Here is a 26,360-nt window from a genome sequence, read left to right on the forward strand (position 1 = left end):
AATAAAATCCAACAACAAATGCAACTATTTTCTTTGAAAATATTGGCTTTTTATTCCTTCTTCTGGCCTCAAGGCTCACCAGCTGCCCTGTTATCCATGTTCATTTGTTCTTCTTTTTGGGGCCTTTGTGATTTCAAACTGTGGTTTTCAGCAGAAAAATTGCATCTTCTATGCTTTGGCCCAACTCAGTGTCATTACATATTTTCAATTGAATGGAAATCTTTTGTAGCTAATGATACTATATTGTTGACTATACATTTACTAGTTAATTCCATGATTTGAGCAACCTACTTGTAACTTAATGCATAAAAAGGTTCTTCTCTCAAGTTACTGTGAGAATCTATTATTAGAAAGTGGAGAGGATTATTTTTCACTGACAGCTGAAATGCACCAGCAGAATAACTAGCAATGATGGTGCATTATCATTAGAAGAATAATTCATCAAAAAGGAAGCAGGATAAAAATAAGATTCTTATCTTTAAATGGAATGAAAACCTCCCCATTTCAGAAAACTTTAACGTATTTTTAATATAAAATTATTTTCAGTTCATGCTTACTATAAATTAAAAAGAAAACCAACAAAATCAGTTTGGAGTGTTTGCAATTCATTTCTGAAGACACACACAAAAAGAACTTAATTCTATGAACAAGTACTTGCCTTTGTTATACTCCTTTCTACCTCTCCAAACACCCAAGTGAAGGCTCACAGTATAACCTGAAGATCAATAGATTTCACTGGACAAATACACTTCACAGGAGTAGAGTCTTGCAAATATGCGAGAGGTTTTTTTCTTTTGTATAATGGGTGCTTCAGCTCAGGCATATATGTGGCTGCAACTACTTCAGCACAGCACTGAATGAGAGGGATTCTTTTAAATAGTTCCAAGGCTACCATGGAGTCTGTAGTTCCAAAGCAACATTTTCCTGTTGGGAATCAGAAAGTGGCCAATGTGGATCTGGAAATTTTTTGATTGCATTCCCTGATGAAATGCTCTTCTAACTCCCTAATCAATTAACTACATAATTTTCCTTTCCTAGGTTGATTAAAAGAGTCTTTGTTGCAGATCTAGCCTTGAAGATGAAGGCATGGATAATTAGTTCTGCAGTCAAAATGAGTGGACACAAATTGTACTTGGAGTGAACGCTGGGAAAGAAAATAGTCACATAAATACTGCAGCATCCAGCAGCAGACAGGGATACAAAATTGTTCACAGATGAAGAAAGAACACTAGAAGTAAAGAGCAGATGTGTCCTCTCCAATGAAACAGCAAATACAATACTCATAAGCACAACAGAAGCTTGCACTAGCCTACAGACTTGCAGCACATCTGCACATCTTTGTCTGCAATGAATGCCAGCTAGCTAATGGCCATCTCTGCCCCTTTGCTTTGTCCCAGAGGACTAACTGGGGTGAAGGAGATAAAGAACAGGGAATGTGATAGCCAATGTCTTCTTATGAATCCCCTGGTGAGCCTGCAGAAGCCGTTACCAGGTGAGAAACTTCCAAAACAGCACATGGAAGAGCCCTCAACAGTTCAAGCTGCTTAAGCTAATTTATCATGATAATTAAATACAGGTGATTCAGTTGCATTTTATCTTAATTTTTCACATGATTGGAATCTTCTTCTACAGAGACATCTCTTGGAGAGAATCTGATTGTTTTTAGTCTGACTTGAAGCTATTAAACAGGCTCTTTTTAGTTACATATTTTGGCAAACTTGGTTTATTTTCCTGTGTGTGAATAATGGTATTACTGATGGTCATTATATCCAGTGTCAGAGTCACAGCATGTAAGTCATATGCTCTATTAGCATTGGAGTTATGCCAGGGCCCACCAGAGTTGAGTCTTGACCATTTGGGTTGGTGGCTAACACCGCTTACTGTGTACGGAGACAAAATAGAAGTAGTTATTCCCTGGCAACCCTTAAGGCTTCTTACAGATTAATTCAAATACAGGACAAGTTAGATTAAAACTTAATTTGGAAAGGCAGAATTATACTACTTGGTTAGAATAATTTGTAACTGATTACATTTACAAAGTTATTTAAATTATCTTGTCTATGGCAAATTTCAAATTGTAGGCTAACTCACTACCCCAAATTGATGACATATCTGTAAATTTTGTAATGACATGAAATTTGCATTGAGGTCCCAGGAGACATCTATAAAGACAAGTCAAATACCAGCAATTAGCAAATGCAATGTACCAGGTAAACAGAAATTTCTGTTCTCATGTAGCTATTTCTTAAGGCTAAATACTGAAGTCTTTGTAAACCTGCAATGTCCATCGATCACAGAATTATATAAGCCTCTGGGAAACATTAACACAGTCAAGACACAAGCCAGCCTCATTCATTTAAACTTGGTTTCAAATGTACTTGAAGTCTTAGCAATACAAAAGAAAACAGGATTTCACGGTATTTGAAAAATTGTAGTTCTAGGAAAGCTTATATAATTAAGAACATTTTGTGATATATTTATACAACTTGACTGCATATTAGTATGTCCTGATACTTCTATTACTTAGCAGTACAGATTCAGTCTTTATGGTCAATGACACACTCACCTCCCCAGTGCTCATCACACACTGTGAACAAGGTGGTTTTATTGGCTAATCCGGGGAACACACTGCTGCACTCCATAACAATAGCCTGGGGAATCATTATGATGCAGGACACAATCCAGATAATTATAATGCTGTTCCTTGCTCGCTTGGCTGTGCTTTTAAACATCAAAGGGTGACAAATTGCATACCATCGATCCAAAGCAATGCAGCTGAGTGTTAGTACAGACACAGAGACTGAAACTGTCTAAAGAAAAGGAAATATTATGTATATGTGAACGTAATTATTTTCAGAGCTTTGAAAAATATTTACTGTAATTTTTTTCCCAGAGTTTTAAAAATTATTTGTATTTTCACCATAGTTAGCTCTTTATCTGCAATTATTAAATAGAAATTATCCCCAGAAAAAGATACCTTTTAAAATCACTTCTTACAGAATTACAATAGATGATAATGTCATCTGCTAGAATCCCACTAGAATCAACAGGACAATTCACAGATTAGGGTGCTACCCAAACTGAGTAGGTGTAGCAGGGTCAGATTCTGATAGAGCAAATTTATGCAAATTAGAATTTGCAAACTTTTTCTGAAAAACTACTTTTAAAACATTAGACAACCAATTAGATCTTTTTTTTTCTTTGTAGCACAATTTTGTTTGTATGTTTTCTATGTTATATTTGGAAACCAGTACCACCATTTTGTCTTATCAGTTTTCACAGGAACAATGGAAACTCAGAGTCTCATGAACAATCAGCTTAACACAGGCTAAATCATTTTACCTTCAATTCAGTATAGGAAATAACCTATCACTTTGGTTTTACTCTTTCGCTTTGTACACTAGGTGATCATTTCACTTACTCTTTAGATTTTCTTCCACTAGAGGAGGAAGATTTTCCTCCACGGAGGCTTTAAAAAAATTTCTGTTATTTTGATTGTATTGAGCAGAGGACATACCTGCTGGAGAACTATTGCCCTTGACAATGTGGCTCTTCAGCCTACAGGTGTCTGCTGAAAATATAAATTGTGCTGGAGGCACAGAGCAGATCACCTGCATACATTCAAAGTTCTGCTTAATTCTTCTGATTTTATAATGACCGAAAGGCCAAGCACTTGTCATTCTAGTATGCCCAGTCAGTTCATCTAACCAGCTATTCTTGGAAAATGTATTTGTCAATCATTTTGATGCAAATGATCTGACAACTAATCAAGTCCACTGGTAAACAAGTGGTGGCAATTACTGCTTAAGGCAGACAATCTGATCAGCTGTCAGTGAACATGAATATTTGGACTATTTCTAAAGAATGCAAAGTAAGTCTCAAAACACATATGAAAGCCCAGAATCCCTTCAGAAGTTCAGATTCTCTGTCCTAGACACTTGTGTAGCTCTTGAAGTCCACACACATAGAGTAAAAACCACTGTAATTCTATTTACAGACATTTTTATTGGTATACATCCCTTCTGAATTCTTAAAAAAGATCATACACACACACACCCCAAAAAAAAAAAAAAAAAAAAAAAAGAGCATCAGACAATTGTTTCAGAATGAGTATTGCCCAAGTCTAACAATCAGATGAAAAATACAGAAAAATATTTTGTAAGCATAAACATATTCACAAGTGGAAGAATCTTTTAATCCTCAGCATGTACCCTGAGATATCTCCTTCAGTAGCAGGCATAGACTTCCATCAGATTATCACTATTAGGAAGATGCTATTGTTCTTTATCTTCCTTGTAAAATGGGTAATGTGTACACAAACACAGTAAAATAATACCTGTAAATAGGGAATCACTTTGCAGAGGGGCTGCCCAAAGAACCATGTTTCTGTGATGTCCACTACTAAAGTTGCTGGAAGACAAGTAATTGTGACCAGAATGTCAGCCAGAGACAGGTTCACTATGAAATAGTTGGTAACTGTCCGCATGTGATGATTCTTCCACACTGCAATGCAAACTGAATTTGGAAACAAGTTAGTGAGGTGGAAATGACTTAGGGATTACTTCAACGAGAGAACGCCTGGCTTTGCAGAATTAAGGAAATGCTTGTGTTCTTTTTTTAACACAGAATATTTTAATACGTAGTTCAGTGTAAGAACCATGTGTTTTCTTTTAGAGTGGAAATAAGAAGGTACATGTAGAGAGAATTTCAGTACGCAATGAATAATTTTCCACAGACCACAGCATGGGAAAAAATCTGATCTATAAAGCAGCTTATTTTCCTGCTAGTTTATCTTCACAAACTACTTGCACAACTTTATGGCCATGTTAATCCATTGGCTCTAGTCTATGGTAATATACATCTACATTTGTAAAAGTTTATCTTATTCTTATGACAGTGTGATACTTAATTCGAATTGCCGTCACACGGAATCCTGTAAACTGTACCACGACAACAATAACTTTATAATATATTTTGCTGACCATAATCTATCTATTGCATCTGCAGAGATCTGTAACAGTTGTCTGGGTATCTGTGATTTAAGATAAGTAAATATAGGTAATTTTTGAAGAATTAAGCACTACCCATTTTAAGTGTGGTGTATATTTGATGATGATTGCTATGATCAAAAGCAGCATGTAGCAGACACTTTACCAGACGTGCCTTTAAAGCTTGTTTTATATCTTTTCCATCTTTTTCAGTTTGAAAGGCTTTCAGAAATGAGGCAAATCAGTCCTTTAACATGCTTGCATTAAATTCATAAGCTAATACATTTAAAATGCCAAAATTGAGTCTGAGAAACTAGCCTAAAAATAAGGTTTTTATTAACTTTGGAAGTAAAACTCTGAGAGACTGTAGAAATCAATGGCTTTTGAATGTTTTAGATTCAGTCACCAAAAGCTCTTTAAAAACTGATGCAGAAAATTTTCCAGAAACACCACAATAATTCTTGCAAGCAAACAGTACAACTTACTGTACATCAAAGGTTCTTCTCCTGTAAACAATAATTCATCCATCATGCAAATCTGGATGAAGATTCAAAGTCTCCTTAATCTGCTAGGATACAGCACTATGCTTAATTTAGATATATTAAACAGATCACAGAATGCTAAAGAATAGAGTTAGAAGGGTCCTGAAGAGGTTGTCCAAATCTAAAACGGAATCAGCTAGAGTTAAGCCATTTTCTTATTAAACTAGCTAAAATAGCTGGAAGAAAATACACAGACTTTAAGGCATATAAGCTCTTGAGATCAGACACTTCTTTAGATCCTTAAAAGGATGGTGTGCTTGTGTCTATCTTCCAGCTGCATGAGTTGATCTAATAAAATATATTATTTCATTCCACAAGCCTTGTCTTGTTTAAGTCTTTAGACCATACAGCAAGACTACCACTAAGCCGCTGTTGTCAAGTTTATATTTTAAAATCTGTTACATTTGAAGATACTATGCCTTTCTAAAATGTGTTGCAGTGTTTAACTATCTTTCCTATTAAAAAAAAACCAAACCAACCAACCAATCTTCTAATGTCTAATCTAGTTTTCATTGCTACTATTTCATATCATCTTATTTCCCTGCACACAGGCAGGAATGATAAAGAGTTTTTCCCTGCAGCAGTGTTTCATATATGTAAAGATTGTTGTTAATCTTTCCTCAGTTTTCTTTTCAGACTGTGTAACTTCAGGACTCTATCTTTTACTTACAGATGAGAGGCTATGTTTACATATCTAGGGATTATTTAGGGCCAAGAGAGAGGAAAAGGTTAGGCAGCCTTCAGTTTCTGTAAGAGAAGGTGATTTTATCAACTACATTTTTAGGATATAGGTTTCCAAGTTTCATCTAAAACTCCTGTTGTGGCACCACAGATGTTCTTCCTTATCTTTTAACATTGCAGACATGGTTCCAGATTCTATAGCTTGCTTAAATTTAATCTTTGCTATATATCTATCATGCTCTTGTAAATGCAAGTGAAAATCCCTCTGCAAAGCTCTTCACTCTTCTTGTAGTGCTTTTGGAGAAAATCTCCCAGGTTATCCATTTCTTCCATTGTTTTTTTCCTGAACGCAGAATTTCGTGTTCTGTTAGCTGTGGCCTTAGATATCTGAAAGGTAAGGCTTGTAAAACAAAAGCTTAAAGGAAACATACATATTAATTTTATTTTCTTCCTATTTGAGTGATTTAAGTTACCTACTAAAGTAATTATTTCTATAGCTTTGCATTGTAATTGCAACATAACTATCCAGAGCTTTATCACTGTCACTTGGTGCATGGGATTACTATAGTTAAAACTTGCAGACTGATAATGCAGAGGCAGCACCTAAGAGATAAAATAGTACATTGCTCATTGCTGCCCCTCTGGAATGTTGTTCACAGTTGGAAATGCAATGCTGAGGGAAAAAAAATTGCAAACACCATTTCATTTTTGATAATATTAGCACTTTACACTAAAAGTGTAAAGATTTAGACTTTTACTCATGGCTTGTTCATTATGTTGAGTGGACATTATGGTCCTGTCTTGTACTCAGGCAAAAGTTGGTATTAAGTGGCAATGTTTTCCTGCACTTTTTATTTCTTTTATCAATAGGTAAAAGTTAAATAAAATGTTATTTCAAAAGTTTAGAGTTTGACTACTTTGTTCTCATGCTGTGGTTTCAACAGTCCTGCATTCTACCTGATTGATTGAAACAATTCAGGCATTGTTTTCAGCCAAGGATGTGAGTCCCTAAAGGTGCAAGGTGTAAGTGGGAATACATGCTCTTTGACAAGGCTTATTCTTATTCCTGTGCTGACCTGTTTGGGGAAAGCACCTGAACATAAACATTATTTCTGGTAAAACAAATCCATTAAGTTAACATATGTGAGGTCAATCTCATCATCAGCAAACTGCATCTGAAATCAGTTCATAGCATTTTGCATGTTATGTTCAAAGCTTTCTATCAGTATGAGCAAATGAACCTCCTGATAACCCAGAGAGATAAAAAAATATCATCATTCTCATCTCTGATGCAAGGAAAGTGAAATGCAGAGCAGAAGTTGCTAGAGGCCATACAGTAAATCAGACCCAGAATAAGAAACTTGGACTCCTAATTCCCTGCTCTGTACCAAGGTCACACTGGCTTAACATGGATGGAATTTGGATGAACTCTAGTACCTGCCACTCTTCAGAGAAATAAAAAAGACTATGCCCCTTGCTACTTAGGGAGTAGAAGTGCGCAGGAAAGCCAATGTACAGAAAGTAGTCCTGAATTCTAATCTATTAGGACAAGAGGCACCTAAAAGCTGGAAAAAATAATATTTTACAAGCATAGAAATGCAGGATAGTTTGTTACTTCAGATTTCTCTGTTCATGCTTGTGTGTTTCCCCTTTTGACCTCATCTGTTGTTTGCAGCATAGACCATTTTCCATTCTTTGTAAGGCACATGGCACAAGAGCATCTTAATTAGCATGTTTACATACTACCATAATAAGTAAGTATTCCAGGAATTTATTCTGTGAATGTATACAAAAAATGAGTTTGTGTAAAAAAGCCTCTGAGACAAAGTATTTTAAAAACAAGTCAGTTTTTCCACTCCTCGTTGCCCTCTGCTGGTTGCAGTTATTGTTTTCAATCTGCACAAACATTGGTAATGTTTTTCCAGTGCAAGGCTACATTGAGCTCTGAGGATTTGCTATAAATTATTTGAATAGGACAGAAAGATATAAATGACAGAAAGTCAGTTCACTATATTCCTTCCAGACTCGATGTCCTTTGGAGTCTATTACAGTACAAGGTTATTCAAAAGTTTTGGACAATAGCTTCAGTGATATATGAGTGGTTTAGCAGATCATTGAGAAAGATGTTCTAGCCTGTGTTTAAAACCTTTTATTTTATAGACGTGCAAAATAATTTGACTATGCCACTGAATATATTATAACTAGTTAAGTATCAGAACAAAAGAATTTTTTATACTGTCCACTCTCAGTCCTTTAAATATGCACTTTCATCTCAGGTAGTTTTATAGAGAAGTAGAGACACTCAGCTCCCGTATAAACCCTAAAGAAACGTGCTACAGAAAGAAAACTCCTTGGAATGGGAAATGCCATCTGCCTACCTGGAGTGAAATAGCAGAGCTGTGGCTTTCCACTCAGCTTGGAGAAGAGAAGCAAGAATGGGAAAGGTAGTAAAGGTTCTCAACTCAGAGTGTACTTTACCAAAAAGTACTCCAAAATCATAAAATAGGAGATGAGGCCAGCACCAGCCTTCCTAAAATACTTGGGAGACACCAAAAAGCTAACAAGATGCCTGCTTAGTTACAGCACAATGTAGAGGCCCAAACCAAGTTCTTCAGACCTCTGATTGAAAATCTATAAAATAGTAAAAATATCGCTGAATAAAATCTCGATTGAACATTATATGCAAATCTTTAATGCAACCTTTGATGTTCCGAGCTATAAATGAGAGTGAGGATGAAAGTGGGAAAAATGTTAGTAACACAGGCATTGAAGAAAAGAGGATCAGAAATTAAAAGGGGAAAAAAAAGTAGGGGAGAAATGTAACTCAGAAACGTGCTCCTACTGTGCATGATTTTCCCAGCTGCTGGAGCTCTGCTGGAGCTCTACTGGAACCTAATTGCCTGGCCAGTGTATTTTATCATTTTCTGTATTTCTGCTTTTATTTTGTAAAACTACTCAAAGTTACAGTTAATAACTGAAAATGAAAACACGCAGGCCAGCTTCCACAACGAGCAGCTATTTTTCTAATAGTCATTGAGTAAGCCGGCTCTCATAATCCTTCATCTCACCGGAGACGCTTTCATTTCCTTCCGCCAGAAACAAGAGCTTCAGGCAAAACGCTTGCTGTTCTTACCTCTGCCACACAGTGTCAGTAAAAGCTCGGAAACTAGTTTGAGTTGCCAGGCTGAAATTGTTAGGAAAAACTTGTGGAGCCTTTCCCCAAGCGAGGACAGTTCTGCGATAACGAAGCGTGTTTCAGAACCCATCCTGCAAACATTCACGATCTCCCACCCCCGAAAGCCTCGCAGGCAAGTCCCAGCAAGGACTAAACATAAGAAATTCAAATCAAAGTTAAAATTTAAGACTGATGCTATTAGAAGTCCATCAAGAAAGCTTCATATTCCTCATTATACCCCTGATGAAAAAAACCCCAACCCTGCTCTATCACGAAAATATAGTGAGATTGGTATTTTTCATGTATATGTTCAATCTCTGTTGGTTTAGTGTCCTGAGGCATTTTAATTAGAGGCTGCAATGCCATTTATTCAATTATTCATTGTATCTCAAGCTGAATGTGAAAACAATACAAAGACTCCAGCTGGTATAAAATGCAGCTGCTTGCCTCCTGAAAGATTTACGCTGTCTTGAGCATATTAAACATTGTGCTGCAGTCCTTCCGCTGGTGGACTGCTGGTTCAGCTGTCAATTTGTTTTCTACATGTCAACCCTAAATCATTCCCCTAACACTCCAGAAGTCTTGACAACTTCTTATTCAATGGGTCATCTTCCAGTGTGACTTCTTGGCCAAAATAGAAACCTAATTTCCATAACCAGCAATACCTAACATTTCCTTCTATAAATGAAAAACACTACCTCTTATCTCATTTTTGGTGAATAATAAAGCCCAGGTGGAAGTAAACAAGGAATGATCATTAATCACACTAAGCTTCAGTGATTTAATTTTGCTTTGCTAATTCAGTATCACAATTGTTTGACTAAAATATCACAATATGGCCATCCAGCAGTCATTTGGAAGTGCTGCTGTGATTATAAGCACTGGTCATTAACATCTCCAAATGCATGGGGCAGAAAGCTTCTAAAGAGCTTTACTCCTTCACAATATTTTGTAATCAAACAGTGATAGAAAAATGTTAAATAGATTTGAGTTATACAATATGCCCCATCCCTGGAAGTGTTCAAGGCCAGGTTGGATGGGGCTTTAAGCAGCCTGGTCTAGTGGAAGGTGTCACTGCCCATGGTAGAGGGGAAAGAACGGATGGGAACCAGGTGATCTTTAATGTTCCTTCCAAGCCAAACCACTCTACGATTTCATAATTCTTTATTCTCAACCTCCTAGCCCAATCATTTCCACCTAGCAATAATTGGTTCTCCATATGGCATTCTTCCCCTTGTTCTTTTTTGGTGATGACATTATCTACTGTGAATCACAGTCTTGATGGCGGCGTGTCAAGTAACACAATCGTGTTGAAAAGAAGGCTGAGTAAATAAGTTACTTAACCTTAGTAGAGCCTGAGCCCCTGTGGAAACACTGAATCAACACACACTGCTGGAAGGAAAAATGCTGTCACCGAAATTACTTTCATTATGAATGATTCCTGATTAAGGATACTTCTGCTTTAACTCGAGAGTCTAAAAATTAGGTGTGAAAGACTAAGCTCATTTTATTTGTTTTAGGAAGATTTTCCATGAGTCTTTCAATAACTTTATTGATGATCTTGATTAAGCGGTAAGAAGTACTTTAACTAATTGCAGAGGATATTTAATTAGGGGGTTTTGAAACCAACAGTGAGAACAAAAGATCTAAACCAAGCCGATCTCTTCTGTGAATAGGGAGATGATATCTGCTTCCTAAACTGTCCATCTCTTTCTCACTATTAAGCTCTAAACTCATACGTTACTCCATTTTTTTACACAACTAATCTTACCTGAAAAAAAGGAGTCCAACATAAGACCAAGTTTATGTTGAAAAAAGTAATAGAAAGAATGACACAAAGAAAAGACACTTTTTATAAAATGTTTATTATCAAGGAAATATTGAAAAAAAATCCTACAGCTGGTAATGATACCCAGCAGATAAGAAATGTACTTGAATACGTGATGTGACAGCTGGAAAGGTGGACAATATTCTGGTCTGCACACGCAAAGGAATTACATAGCCAGCCAGTGAGGTGACAGCTCCTCATCAACAGGACACACTGGATGTGTCAACAAATCTGAAAAAATCATGGAAGCGTGACAAAAGAAGTAGGCGGTTAGGTCATGCTCTCGTATCACACATAAGTATATATATGTAAGTTTGTGCTGGTTTTGGCTGGGGTAGAGTTAATTTTCTCATAGTAGCTGGTATGGGGCTGTGTTTTGGATTTGTGCTGGAAACAGTTTTGATAACACAGGGATGTTTTAGTTATTTCTGAGCAGTGCTTACACAGAATCAAGGCCTTTTCTGCTTCTCACCACACCCTACCAGCTGGGAGGGGACACAGCCAGGACCGCTGACCCCAACTGACCAAAGAGGTATAAACCAAAGTGGTGTAAACCATGATTTGATTTGCTGAATAACCATCCCTGGAAGTGTTCAAAAACTGTCTAGGTGAGGCTGTCAGTGACATGGCTTAGTGGTGGACTTGGCAGTCCTTCATGATCTTAAAGATCTTTGCCAGCCTAGTTGATTTTATGATAACATTGAACATATGAAATCTTAAAAGTATTGTGTTTAATATCAGCTTTACTGAAATGTACTAATGGGAAACCATCTTCCGCAAAAGATGAGTCTACATAAATAAAACAGATATACAGCAACAAGTTTGCTTGCAGCAATACATTCTCTGAGATGTTTTCTAGCTACCAAGTGCTCTATTGTACTTAGGCTTTTAAAAGGACTTGCAAGAACATGAGTTACTCATGTTCTCCAGCCCACTTCTGTATTTTATGTACTGCCTTATTATTACAGTGATAGAGAAGAATACAAGAACTAAATTCTGCTTGCTGGAAAATAATCTCTACAGATTAAAATTGAGACTAATAGCACAACCATCTAATTGTCACAGGGCTCATTTTCTAACTTATTCACATTAAGTAATTTTAGGCAATTAACAACCTAATGGAAATGGGAATTATTACCAGAAGATCATCTACGCTATAAAATCTGGCTGTCCAAAATGCCAGTTTTGGTCAGTTCTGGATGAAGTGCAAGGTACCATCACACAGTTTTCCTGATCTAACTGTATCGATTATAGATTTGCTTTAAATTGTCTGCTATACACACACACATATCATTACAGGTACTAATTGGCAACCCAAGTCATCTTTGCAGAGCTGACTGTACTGAGTGACCAGTTATTTCATAATCACATTGATATACATTTTTTTCCACCCATAGTAACAATAAAAAGCCTACAAAATCCTTACACACACTTCGTATTAGAGATGGAAGGACCATAAATACAGCTGTCATACTGCAGGACACTACAATAAAAAGATTTCACACTCCATTATGATTCAATTTAAACCTGCGTGACTCATTAAAATCAAATTGTGCTTCACAACTGAAATGCTGTGCAACTTTGAAACAGTATGCTTCAAAATGCATCTGTCTGTGTATAATGGAGTTGCACTAGAAGAAACCTTTCCATGTCCATGACTGTTTCTAATATAGATGAAAGAATGCCTTCTTTTTAGGCTATACAAAGAAAAACAATTTGCTATGCTAGTAAAATGCTACAGCAAATATCTTGTATAGTATGCAACTTCTGAACTGTATCCTGAATCCACACTGACAATATAATATTCCCAAAACTGAGCTAAAATCCTTGCAGTCTTACTGCACTGAGAACCAGGAGACAGAACACAGTTCTGTCAAGGCTGAGTGCGCCCTCAAGCTCTGCAACCTCTGCCCCTTCCCAGGGGTTAGCTGTCTGTGCTGGAAGCCAGCTCTGGTACAGGGCAGCATGTAAGCTGGGATCAGGCTGCTGGGAACAGAGTTCTCGGAGAAAGATGTGAGACACCTCTTCTTCGGATCACCTCTTTCCCTGGGAGCTGCATTTAAATTCAGGCTCTCACTCTTAGCTCAGGCAAAACCAACATTGCCAGCATGCATGTGCATTGCTGATTTTGATTGTAATCCTCACCCACTGACTTGACTTTCTGCCTTTACCTCAGACCTGCTTCATCACTATGGATTTGTCTGGCGATTGCTGGGAGGTAACTGAACCCTGGTAAACATCACCAGACCTACCATGCTCTCAGGCACTGTGGGACTATGTTGGCAAATACATTGCCCTGTCAATCATGCTGCTGCCTTCAGCTCCTGGCTCTCCTTCCCCTAGGGAACAGTCCATTCTAGCTCTTCTCTGACAGATTCCACTTGTGAGATGTACAGTAAGTAAAACAGCTGCTGGCATAAACAAACCAGAACAAAAAAAGGTTTCACTTGACATTCAACACAGAAAATAAACAATGCTTTATAAATAAAGAAGCATCCCAAAACCTTCAAGTTTTTCTGAAAGATGGTGAGTTAAAGCAGGAAGTGATAACAGCTTTCATTTTATTTGGTAATGCCCCAATGACACTCCCAGATGAAGAATACTTCACTGACCTAAGGGAAAGATGTGTTAGCCTCTCTTCCGCTCCTGGCAGAGAGGCCTTTACTGGTTTTAGTGGTCTTGGAATTGCGCAGTTGCTGAAGCCCTGCTGAGTTGCTTTCCTTCTTCTAGAATCTATGATTCTTTCCAAACATCATCTACAACATAAAATCAATAAGTAGCCAACATATCCTGTGACCATCAAGGTTGCACCTGTTTTGGGTCTGAATAGCAGACCTGGTCTTCAGAACTCACTCCAACAGCTTTGAGAATGTATAAAATACATTTTATCCAATTTGGATGAATTCTTTAAAAGTTTCACATGTTTATTAGGAGTACATCTTGAAAGTAAAATGAAACTAAAACAAAACCAGCAACAATAAAGTTTGCTATTTGCTTCCTAGGTAATCTGTCAAATACACGCTGGTGTGCTTTCCCTTGCCACCCAACCCTATGCCATAATGTTCTGCCATTGCAGGGGAATTCTGACTAACTGGTGATAGTTCTGTAGGAGCTGCTGAATAGCCAGTCTTTAAGTCAAAGTTTAAGACACATCAGATAAGAGATTTTTATTAGCAGTGCCATAGACAGAAGAAAGAAAAATGAATGGCAGAGGAGTCCTAAAGTTTCAGTTTCCATGTAAATGTAGCCTCAGAAGTAAGAACAGTAACACTAGTTAAAAGTAGTTACAAGTTAAACAGAATATGACTCCATATGGAAAGGAATCTGGTTTTTGTTTCTCTTTCAATACCTTTTAATGGGCTTTGACCTCTGAGACCAAGCACTTTTCTACTTGTTCAGATTCCAGCTCTCCTCCTTTATCACCAAACAAATTCACAGCATACTCTTGTCCTTACGATGTTAGAAGACAAGTAACCAAAGTGCTTATTATTTCACTCTGACTGAAAAAATACTATCCAAGGACATTCTTTTTTTATCCAACTATAAGGGCAGCCTCCAGGCAGATGCAACAGTTCTTTCTTTTAGAAGGACTCAAATGAAAGTTAACAGAATTTGTATTAACATTCAAGACATCAAGCATCTCTTGCAGCTCACCTTCCTTCAGTCTTGGGCATTGCCCTTTTTCAGAGTTGGGTTCAATAGGTCTGCTCTATTCACACTAGGCAGAATTGCCTTTTGACAGAGAACGGTAAAGGAAAGAAGAACTGTCCCTCCTCTGGACTGTCTGGGCACCAAGCATACAGAGTGGAACTAGTTACACATCTGGATATAAGAATCTAGAAAGAAAAGGGCATAATTTCAAATCAGCTTCATCTTTCAGTGCTTTACTACATCTACAAGGATGTGCATGACTTTCTTGCCAGCAATCCCCATATTATGCAAACACCAAGGTACTTTAGTTGATACTCACAATCTTACATAAATTGAGCTCATACAGTCCGTATCTTGGGTGGATGAAATGTATAAATATTGTGTCATTTCCTATGTGTATATCATTTCCTATCTTTTTAAAAATGATAAATCCATTCTAGCTATTATTCATCCAACAGATAAAGGTGACTGTCATGCTCATATTACAAAAGGAAAGCCCTTTCAGCGCCAGATTCCCAGAGTAATCTGGATAAAATTAAATGTAATAATTTAAAATTTGATTAAATGAACTATGCCTCATCTACAGTAATCAAATAGGATTCATGAAGATCATGGCACCGTTTAAAAGAATACATGACTCATCCAATTCTACCAACACATGCATGTGTGCCTAGACCTCAGTATTCACTTTTAAAATAATAACAGAGCAGCATTTGAGACAGTTGCCTATTGGTAAGCATTGACTATGACTCTGGTGTTAGAACTATACACAAAACTTTTCTTCTCCAGTCCTAGGAAAATAAGTAAGAATTAAATGAACGCTGTTGAGCTCTATGAGTCAGACTATGAACTCTTTGAGGAAAGGACCACGGGTTCTGCACAGATCTCAGCCCAACCAGCAGTTACTGTAAAACAGATAATACATAATAGAGCTATCCAGAGAAGAGTATTTCTCTGTCAATTAAATTTGGTTTCATTCTGAGTTGTAAAGAAAAACAAGTATGAGCAAATTGTGCAAGTAAAGAACATTTCCGAAATCTCTCACTGATGTTCTGTATGCCCTTGTATTTACTCTACAGCCAACATACATTGTCCATTAAGTCCTACATTCTGCACTAGCTGTACCAAGAAGTTGCAAGAGTTTCATTGCTGTGCAGTGGTAAAAAAAAGCTTTTGGTCTTGTTTGCAAAACAGGAAGTCCTTACCCTCAACACCTCAGCTTCTTCTGGTGATAGTGACTGAGTGAGGAGGAAAACAGGACAAAGCATACTGGTCTTATCATCTGCATTTCAGATTCTCTGAATGTTCATCTAAATATGTCCTAAAACCATCTTAAAACCTGTTTCTTTTCAGTGGCTTGCACAGAAATCTCTGGTGAGCAGCCAACATGAGTGCACATGGGAATCATTGACAAGAAGCACTCGAATGCAATAATGGAACTTGCATTCAAATGCAGAGGCTTGCTAACAGTTTTCATTTTAGCTGGTTTGTGCTGCAGCTCGGACAGTGTGTGTCGACTCTCCTAATTAAACGGAAAGCTAAATAGCAGTGCAGACCTTGTTACATGCTACTATAAGTAGAACTCCTGCTGTGCAGCTCACTCAAGAGCCCAGTAGATGTCAATCAAAGTTCAAGTTTCTGATCCTACCCTTGTCTGTTAATTAACTGTCAGAATGCTTCAATCTAGTTTATTACTAATATCTGAGGGATGTGCTGTGCCTTCCACTTGCACAGATCTTATTGCTGGGACACGAGTCTCTTAATCCCATGTGAATATACAAATCAAAGTAAGAGGCAGAAACGTAATTTTTCAGTACAACATAGGGAAAGGAAGGATCTTTCCTGGATGCTTAAGTGCCATTTGAATAAGACATGAACAAAACAGACTTCGCATGCCGCACATGTCCAGCAGCACTGGTCAAACATAAGCAGAAGAACACACTGCATCATTAATGATAATACCATAAGCGCTACTAAGGACCATACCATAAGCACTATTAGCCACTAAAATTCTCTCTAGAATCACTTCTGCTCTGTTTCAAGAAGGTCCATAAGAAGTCCCAGATTAACCTCGAATATGAATTTTTCAAGAAGGAGAAATTAGCTTCTCAGAGACTTTGACATGTGCATTGATCTACATCAGATTTTCACTAATAGTCAAAGTTTCACAAAAATGCCTTTGCAAAGAGCATTAGACCACATCCATTTCTCCCTCAAAACCACGTGAGTCTGCAATCAGTGCAGTATGAGCTTTCTTGCATAAAGATGAGAGTGTTCAGCTAACGAGCACCTGCACCTGCAGACCCCACAAACAACTTGCTGGTAAACAGAAGCAGTTTGGGTGGGTGAGATCTGTGTAATGCACAAAGACAGTTTAAAGAGCAAACAGCTCCAGCACAAGCAGTCCAGCAAAAGCAGAGGCAGGTGGACAGCCAAATGCCAGCTTCCATCCCAAGCAAAAAGACAGCACACACAAATGGAAGGAGGAAGAGCTCCACATCAGCACAGATAGCATCCCTGTTTCCAAGAGCACAGAGAGGAAAGCTTTTCTCCTCTTGGCTTCGGGAGAGGAGGGAAGTGTACACAGGGTGAGAGCTCCTACAACTTAAGATTTGACCTTGAATCTTTAAAGGCAAGAGGACAGCTTGTTTACAGAATGGGGGAGTGGGGGGCAAACAGGTAAATACAGGTAGTTCTCCTAAACCCATCTTTGCTGAAGGGCAGAACGAAGGGCACTTTTCTCCCCAGTTTAAAGCACAGCCTCTTTGCGAGGGCTATTACCTTTGCACTGCCTGTCAAGCTGACTGCTGTGCAACCGACCGAGCAAACATGCTCAAGCTTCCGAATAGCTCTAATGTAATCTCTTCGGCTGAAAACTCACTGGTTTTGCCAACGTGCATACGGGATGTTTACAAGCAGTTAGTGCAACATTCCAGGGAAATAAACAAATAAATAGCATCATCAGTCCGTTGGAAGAACAACCAGCCTGGGAAAATGTTGCCTTTGGCTGCAGTCTTATGTGTGTCTTGCTTCGTGAAACCGAGAGCTGGCAGATGACAGCCCTGGCACGCATGAACCTTTCTGAAAAACATGAATGAAGACCCGTATGGAGAGGTGGGCGCGGCAGTGCGCCACTCCGTTCATGGCAATGGCACTGATGGAAACAAAACATGCAAATGGCCGTGACTCCCGCTACGTGCGTTCTCACGGCGTAACCGGCTCCCGGCGGCTTCACTGCACTCCTGCTCATTCATAAACGCGGAACTGAAAAAGACCAAACGCCTTCCCCGGCAAACCGCAGGGGCACGGCTGCGGGAAGGAGCGGCAGTGGGTGCGGGCACGGGGCAGCACAGGCGAGGACTGTGCACGCGCGTCCGCCCCACGCAGCCAGTGCCGGGCGGGAGCAGGCAGGGGCCGGCACAAGCGCCTTTCCCGACGGGCCGCCGACAGTCCCGACGGGGGCCGGCCCGCCCACACTCACGCTCCGCTCGGGAAGGGAGAGAGGGGGAGCGGCGAGCGGGATCCCGGCAGCCAGACCCCGCTCGCCGCTCCCCACACCGCCCTCCGCTGTGCCTGTGCCTACTCCCGCTTCCCACCGCCGCTGCCCTGGGCTCTCCGCCACAGTCTGCCGCCGCGTACCCCACACCCCACCTCCCGCCGCCTCCTTCCTGGATGAATGGGAGCGCGGAGGGGGCGGGCCCTCGGCACCGCCCCGCTAGCTTCTCTCAATGAGAGCCCGGCAGGGCACCGCCCCGTTTCCCCCATCGCTGTCCCCGCTCCGCGCCTTCAGCGCGCCGGGTGCTGGGGCAAGCAACCGCCGGTTCTCCGTACGGGCCGGACGCCGTCCTGTTCCCGTTGCCCCTTGCCGCGGCCCCGATCTCTGTCCTTTCGAAAACAGCCCGCGTTCGCCCTGCTCCGCCGAGCGGGCCGGGGCTGTGAGGGAGCAGCAGCTGAGAGGCGGAGCCGCCGGCCGGGGCGGGCAGGCGGGAGGGAGTGAGGGGTGTTCAGCACCTCGGCCCGGCGGGCAGGGGCGGCAGCCGGCCGGTAGCCCTCGGCTTCCCCCACCGCGTCCCTCCGGCGCGCTCCGCCTGCCACTCTCCGCCTGCCCTCTCCCAGCAGCGAGCGGCTGCCGCCGCAGCCCCTCGCAGGCGCAGGGGGAAGCGGTTTTCACGGCGTCCCGCCTCAAAGGCCCCTTCCGCTCAGCCTTAACTTTCCACCGCGGCTGCGGACAGCCGCGTTTCCAGCAGGGGAAGCGAAACCCCCGCCCTGTTTCCTGCAAAACTGTGCAAAACCGCACCTCGGCAAGGGAGAACGGGAAGTTTTGAGGGAAAGCGACTCACCCAGGACGTTCCCGACGAGCGCCACGATGAAGACGACGATGTAGCCGGCGATCAGTGCCCATTCATATTCCTTGGGATGCAAATACTCCTTCCAGAGGTATCTCAGAAACTCCTCATCGTCGTAGTCGGAGGAAGGGGTTAAAAGAGCCTCCCGCGTCTCGTTTAGCTCCGACCCGGTCGTCCAATTCCTACACGGAGAGGAAACATCCTCGGGCTGAATCCCGGACATTCCTGATGGTTGGTCCGGAGGCTGGGAAGAAACCCCAAACCACAAGAAACCAAACAGACGTTCTCAGAGCATCCGAGCCTTCTCCCGCCCGTCCATCGACACTTGTGGTTGCCAGTGCGAAAAGCGGGGTGTGGGGAGAAAAATGACGCGGGAACTTACGGGAGCCAATGCGGGAACAGACTGGGGATCCGCGTCGGTCTCCAACCAGCCCTGACCAGCCTTTTTCCCGGTCGGGCAGGGCGAGCAGCCTCCGCGGGCACAGAGGCTGCTCTCCCTATCCGACCGGGGAAAAGTCTGGCCAGGGTGGGTTGCATGCTTTGGGTGCCACACCGCACCTGCCCTCGCTGGAAAAGTCACTCCCGTTTTGAACAACGCTGATTTCCATTCCCCAAAATATGCACATGCTCCCCTCATCCCGCATCTCTGCACACACCCCCTCTACCCATCCCGGCTTCTCTCCCCCCGACCCCACTCCCGGCTCATCCACCCCTATTCCAAAGCTGGTTCCCCTCGGTTTCCCACCTTCTCTTGCACAGGCACTTTAGCCCTTTTTCCTTTAAATACAGTATATATTCAAGTATATATTTGTAGATCAAAGGCAGGGGAAGGCTGCTGCGGAAGGAAGCACAGAGTGAAAGGAGCCATTAAAAACCCGTGGCTGATAGGGCTGTCTCCTTTCTGTGCCCCTTTGGAAGTTGGGCTGGGTATAGGGCTAAACAAGAGGAATTAACCCTGGCGGGGAAATCCCTAAGAGCGCTGAACAGGCAAGCATGGGATTTCATTGGATTTGAAGATCGTGAGAGCTCGCTGTCGGCTTGAATCTAGCATGCAGACTCCCTGCTCCGAGGTTGTTTCAAATGCTCGACATGGGGTCTCAACGGAGCAACTACCCCGTAGCTATTCTGAATTGAGCTGAGCTGGCAGAAAGCAATTCAAGAGAGCCCAGAAGTGCTAGTTAAACAGCGTGATAGTATTCCTGGTTTGTGGTCATTGCTTCTTGAGTTATTTTCATATTTTGCCCAGCGTACAGTTCCTGAAAGAGAAAGGATAGGTCTTGACCTATCCCTCCTCGACTGAAATGTTCCCCCATCCCCCTCTTTATTCAGGTAATCTGTTCACTTTCTAGCTGAATAATTTAATGAGTCTAGTATAAGCACCACTTCCTTTGTGAAATGGCACATCTCACTCAGTTAAGCATTGCAGCGCAGGGTATGCAATTTTGTAGGAATGGAGGAACTATTATGGTAGGACTCTACTTCCAACACATAAGCATGATGGAAAGGCAGATACTCATTAACCCTGTAGTGCTTAGCTTAGACAGTACTTTAGGTTCCTGAATTGCTCTTCACCAGTGTGCGGACTTCTCCTGCCTTCAAAGTCCAATAGAGCATACCTACACTACGTTTCCCTGCACCTATTTCTACAGAGGTGCTCTCTTTGATATAGTTCCCTGTAAAATAAAGAAAAAAAAACCCACCACCTTTTCTTATTCCACAGGGAAGTTGAGTGGACTTTTAAGGCTAAATACATTAAAGAGTGAGATATACTTGGATTTACTGGTAGGATCAGCACCTATCTTACATAAACTAGAAAGGTAGACTTTGCAAATACCATAAATAAAGATTACGCATTCTGCAACTAATGAAAACATACAAGGTTATATTAGTTGAGGTATGAGTTTTGAGAAGTGATGTAAACTCTCTTGAGAATGCGGGAATTCCAGGTCTAGTTGGTACACAGAAAGAGACATATCTAAGTAGCTTGTCGTGGTCTTCGCTAGTGATGAAAAGACTTACAGCATGACCATTTTGTGATCAGTAACAGACAACAGCACTCATGCTCCAGCTTCATTCATATGTTAAAATGTTGGTCCATAATTCCAATATTTGCTTTCAAGTTGCCATAAAGTCTGAAATGTAACGCCTTTTTTGATGGAGTACTTTTTTCTTCCTCCCTCACCGGTAGTAGGGAATTGAATTAAAAGGTATAAATACTAAGAAACAACATGGTTTTATGAAAAATGCATCTTACGGCTCATTATAGTTTCAACAAGATTACAAGTTTGATTGATAAAGCCATATAAAATTGATTATGCAGATTGATAGACTGCATAAATTTAGTATTCCTAGAGTACTGCAAGACATTTGCTTTGATTGATACAGCACATTCTGATTGGAAGACAGGATAGTAAAAAATCAATATGGCACACATCATAAAGATTAAAAATGGACTAACAGATCTCAGAATGAGATGGAAGATGAAGAATCATCACTGAACCTGTGCATTCTACTGTCAGTTCTTGGTTCTGTTACACTCACCTTTCAATGACCTTGAAGAAGCTGACAGGTAATCCAAAGATCAGGGGTAATCAGCTAAACACACACTCTCATCATGAATCTGTAGCCAGAAAGCTTCATGTGATCCTTGATGGTATAAATAAGTATAACTGTGACTACAGATCGCTGTATATTGAAGTATGTGTGAAACTTGATTAGGTGAAAATATTCACCATGTACAAAACTCTACTACTGAGAAGATATTTTTTAAAATCGAATCATTCTAGCTGTACATCTTAAAACCAAGATCAAATGCTTTTCTAAAAGATAAGTGCTAGCTGAAAAGGGAATTAATTCAGAAATGTTGCATGATCTGAAGTATGCAAGAGGTTAGACTACATAGTTCCCTCTGGCTTTCTAACTTGTGAAAGTGCATTACCAAAACATATTCACATGATGAATTTTACTGCTGATTTATCTTTTCTTTTAATTATGTTATTTGCATCAAGACTAGTGCCACAGTTTAAATGTGTTTCTTTCATATGCAAGTGAACAGCAAATGCTCAAAGTATGTAATTCTTATTTTGTTAACTGGTTTTGTTTTTTTTTTAGTTAAAAACCTGTTTAATGTGGTTTTACAAACTTCTACAATCAAAGAGTATACCGGCTACCCAGCACTTAAAGGAAACATAAATTCAAGGTTATATCTATTAACCTTATTATCTCAGGAGAATACTGTCTGGTAGTTTCTTTAGCTAAAAGGTTCGCATATATTGATGTTCTTCTAATCCATAACTTTCACCACTAATCCAAAAATACTGAAATGAAATTACCAACACTAGAAGATATGCCTTGCGGCTTTCAGTGCCACTTATTATATGATATTAGACTGTGTGAATATAAATCAAACACAATTTTATGCTTTATTGCATCTGATATCTCACAGGAACTGACACTCATAGAGAACGAACCAGCCCTTCTTCAGCATCCAAGTTTATCACTTTGTCAATCACATTTTCCCCCTCAATAATAATTCTAGTGCAGCTTACGTTTTTATTTATCACACAAATAGGCAGAATTTTTTCATCTCTTAGAGACTAGCCCTTTCATTTTAAAATCTTTGATTCAGAGGATTAGTTCCATACTAGTCTAATAGCATATTAAATTAGGAGCCTTTTGTCAAAGCAGAATGAATTTTACACTTTTTGCAAGCTTGGGCTAAGAGGCAGCTGAGCTGGAGGGTTTCTGTTCAGCCTCTGCTCAACATTTTGACAGGTGCTTTCATTCTTGGGAAGCAAACCACATAACCACAGCTGCTGAAAAGAAATAGCCTGCTGTATTGGCAGTAGAGATGAATTGTGTGAATATGTCCTTCCTTCCCATCTTCCTTTCATTGTTCTCATTTAACAGCTTTTCTCTGTCCCCTTTCTCTCTCTTATGGAATATGCCACATGACAGTTCAATAGAAAACCACCAGCACTACTGTTTATTTACTTGAGCAGTTCTGGTCCGTCATGTTCCGGGTTTCGATTGTGAAGCGCCGACGGTATCTTTCCTCCTGTAATGGCATTTCAAGGTGGAAATGCTGCTTTCCCTGCAGCAGCACTAAGTAGTTCCTGGGAAGCAGGTAGGCTATCATCAACTAATAGTGAAGAACGGAAGATGGTAAATGAGCAAGTAGAGAGAAGCTAAGAGCAAGAGGGGAAGACTGATAGAAAAAGCCAGGTTTGGAAATCAGTACAGCCATAAAATTGAGTGAGGTAATAAAGATAGTAACTACCAGGCAGTAAGGTGTAAGAGACAGAAAAGAAAAATGAATACTGTATTTTTTTTTTTTTTTGGTAAAAAGAATGAATTAATCATCAAATCTTATAAATGAAAATAACGATGCTCCATCACAAAACGCATTTGAAGCACCACATTTTCTTTAGGTCCCTTCTTGTCTTGGCATTAATTTGGTAATAAATTACAGGTTAAAGAGGCAGAACTAGTTTTATCATGAGAGATATTATTCAAACCTGCTGTTGAATTTTTGGATCACTGGCGACATAAGAAGCATCCAGCAATCAACCTTCTTTAGCCAACCTCAGGCATTTTTTCTCACTGTGTGTAAAAAACAGGATCCTGCTCAGTAGGATCCTGTTAGAAACAATGCAAGAGCTTTCTAAGGTATCATTACCCAAATATAGCAGGAATATCACCTATGCTCTATTGATTTATTAGCTCACTAATACCATTAAATTGAGGCAAAGCTAAGAGAACTATTGCTCTGTTTCTAGCAGTGATCAGATAAGAAAGATCAGCAGTTGATTAGGTCATGCCATCTTCATTATTAATATCCAGCAATGCATCAGACATGAAGTCTGATTTTAGTCTCATTCACACTACTGTAAATTAGAAATAACTTCATTCATACCAGTAGAGTTTTTCTGCTGCAATACAAATTCAGATAATACACTGCATAGTTGGGCAAATTCAGATAAACTGAAAGCGGTAAGAAAATGAGATTCTCAGTGAAAATTCTGTTGTGCAACCTGCAACAGGATTGCCTCACATCATTTCTGCATGTTATAGGTATAATTTCCAAGGCTGTAAAATTCATATTAAAAAAAACCCCAAAACCCAAAAAAGTGCCCTGCTCCTCCATGCTTTTCCTGGACCATTCGCTTATTAACAGCCAAGTACTAAAAGGAGTTCAGAAAAAAAAAGTTTTGATATATGAAAATGAATGTGTTCCATCTGCAGTATTCACTCCTCCACCAAGCCTACAAACACTGAAAAGCAAACACATTTAATGATGAGGACACAGATCCAACCTTGATAGAACAAATTATAATACACCTTTACCAAAGCTGTCTCTGAACACCATATGAAAGCTGAAAGAGGGATGTCTGTTTATACTTTTTTTTTTTTTTTATAAGACAAGGCACACCCAATGATAATTTAAATCAGGAAAAAAGAAAAATCTCTTATCATCATGTTTGTGTGAATATTGGAACTCATCATAGAAGCCAAGGCAAATTTATTACAAGTCCATCAAAGCTGTTAAATGAAGCAGTTTGGATGCAACATTGCACTCAAGAGCTCTGAAGCCAGATAAAATATAACTCCAAAATATAAACTGTTTCTTAAAATTAATTTCTCTATTATCCACTCCTGACGCATTTGGAAACAGTGCAGGATCTTTGATATGATCCAAGACATGATGAATGGTTTCATATTAACTACGTTATGGCACAAAGTTTTTTTGGGGGGGCTTTTTTTGGGTTTTTTTTAAAGGATTTGGTTATTCTTAAAGGAAATAAGGGCCTTCCAAATGAATTTAACCCAGAACATCTTATTATGTATAGTAAAAGTTTTCATGCAATTAGAGCTCTGGAAGGAGCAGAGGAGAAACAAAGAACAACCTCTATTCTGCAGAATACATTTTAAGCAGAGAAGATAGATTAAGAATAGGAAGAGAAACAGTGACAAAGATGGTTTTAAGAGGCACATCACTTTTGGTATTATGAAAGCTAAATGACACCAACCTGTATTACAGGCTATGACCTGTATTTTCTGTATTTGGGTTCGCTGACCTACTGACGTAAGATCAGACCAAAAGTACTATGCTGTCCTATTGTTTTCATCAGACTGGTTCTTACTTTGTTCTTTAATCCCTCAGAAAAGCAGGTCATATTACATGAGGTCAAAGATGCCTCTAATCAGTGACACATCTCTGACAGTGGCCAGAAAAGATGTGTAGAGGAGAACATAAGGGTAAGGCAGGCTTGCAATGATACTTTCCATCATTAAAACTTCCCATCTTTGAGCAATCTGCAAGTAAGCAGCTTCCTGAGGCAAACCATTATGTCTGGTTAATAAATAGATGTTTATGGGTTTTTTTCCCAACAATTTTGCTTAATTGTTTTCTGAACCCATCTGAACATCTGGCTTCCACTGTAACTAGAAGCAATGATTTCCATGTTTTGTTACAGTGTTCCTCCTTTCTACCTTTAAAACTGTTGCTGGATAATTTTATTTGGTTTGTTGCTCATATATTTGTAAAAATTCGAATATTTCCCCTTCGACTTTTTCCATACCACTTGTGATGCTCTTTTCATCAGTTAATTCCTTCTTGAAAGGATCTCCATTTCAGCAATCATTTTATTTTTGTTACTCAACTGAGAGCATCATCAGAAAGCTTTGTTACGTTTTATATTCATGTCCTTTCCTAAATCATCCCTGAATATCGTGACTACACAAGTCTAGTGTAGGTCTTTGGATCTAGTAATAAATTTCTACTGGCAACATTTTTCATTTTCATAATAATTATTTTTTCTACTGTTTGTTTGGGTTTTGTTTGTTTTTTATTTTCTTTTTCCCTCCCCGTGAACCTGTTATTAACCACAAGAGGACCTGTAAGACGATAATTTAGCTTCATGAAGAGTATTTCAAAGACCCTGAAAGTAGAAAATGTTTTGAAAGCACAAGTATACTTCCTAAAATTTGAGGTAAATGTAATAGATATGTGATGTGTACCTTTCCTCTTCAAAACCCATGATAATTATTTTCTATTATGTATATTTACATGCCTACTACCTCTGTTACATCAAATTGCAAAGTATACAAAAAGGAATTACGAGTTCAGTGTTTCAAAAGCCCCTATAG

The 26,360-nt window shown here is 39.7% G+C and overlaps 1 protein-coding gene and 1 long non-coding RNA gene across 4 annotated transcripts in view; both read right to left on the minus strand.

Moving 5' to 3' along the window:
* Positions 1 to 19,522, minus strand: part of HCRTR2 (hypocretin receptor 2) — a 35,693-nt gene extending 16,171 nt beyond the window's left edge. The window contains exons 1-3 of the mRNA XM_030490669.1: positions 19,206 to 19,522; positions 4,337 to 4,515; positions 2,567 to 2,810 (exon numbers count right to left, since the gene is read on the minus strand). Of these exons, the coding sequence (XP_030346529.1) occupies positions 2,567 to 2,810; positions 4,337 to 4,515; positions 19,206 to 19,434 (652 nt within the window). The 5' untranslated portion in view covers positions 19,435 to 19,522. The remainder of the gene's footprint in view (positions 1 to 2,566; positions 2,811 to 4,336; positions 4,516 to 19,205) is intronic.
* LOC115609897 lies at positions 11,233 to 18,372 on the minus strand. Of its 3 annotated transcripts, none has more exons than XR_003992034.1 (5): positions 17,647 to 18,134; positions 14,869 to 15,050; positions 13,827 to 13,970; positions 13,467 to 13,622; positions 11,307 to 11,445 (listed from the first exon to the last, which is right to left on the minus strand). It is a non-coding gene; the product is annotated as an uncharacterized LOC115609897 (long non-coding RNA). The 3 variants fall into 3 exon arrangements; XR_003992035.1 differs by having other exon boundaries at positions 13,467 to 13,625; XR_003992036.1 differs by lacking the exon at positions 13,467 to 13,622 and having other exon boundaries at positions 11,233 to 11,445; positions 17,647 to 18,372.
* Positions 19,523 to 26,360: the final 6,838 nt, after the last annotated feature.

This window comes from Strigops habroptila, chromosome 6 (assembly GCF_004027225.2).
Source record: "Strigops habroptila isolate Jane chromosome 6, bStrHab1.2.pri, whole genome shotgun sequence".
Lineage (NCBI taxonomy): Eukaryota > Metazoa > Chordata > Aves > Psittaciformes > Psittacidae > Strigops > Strigops habroptila.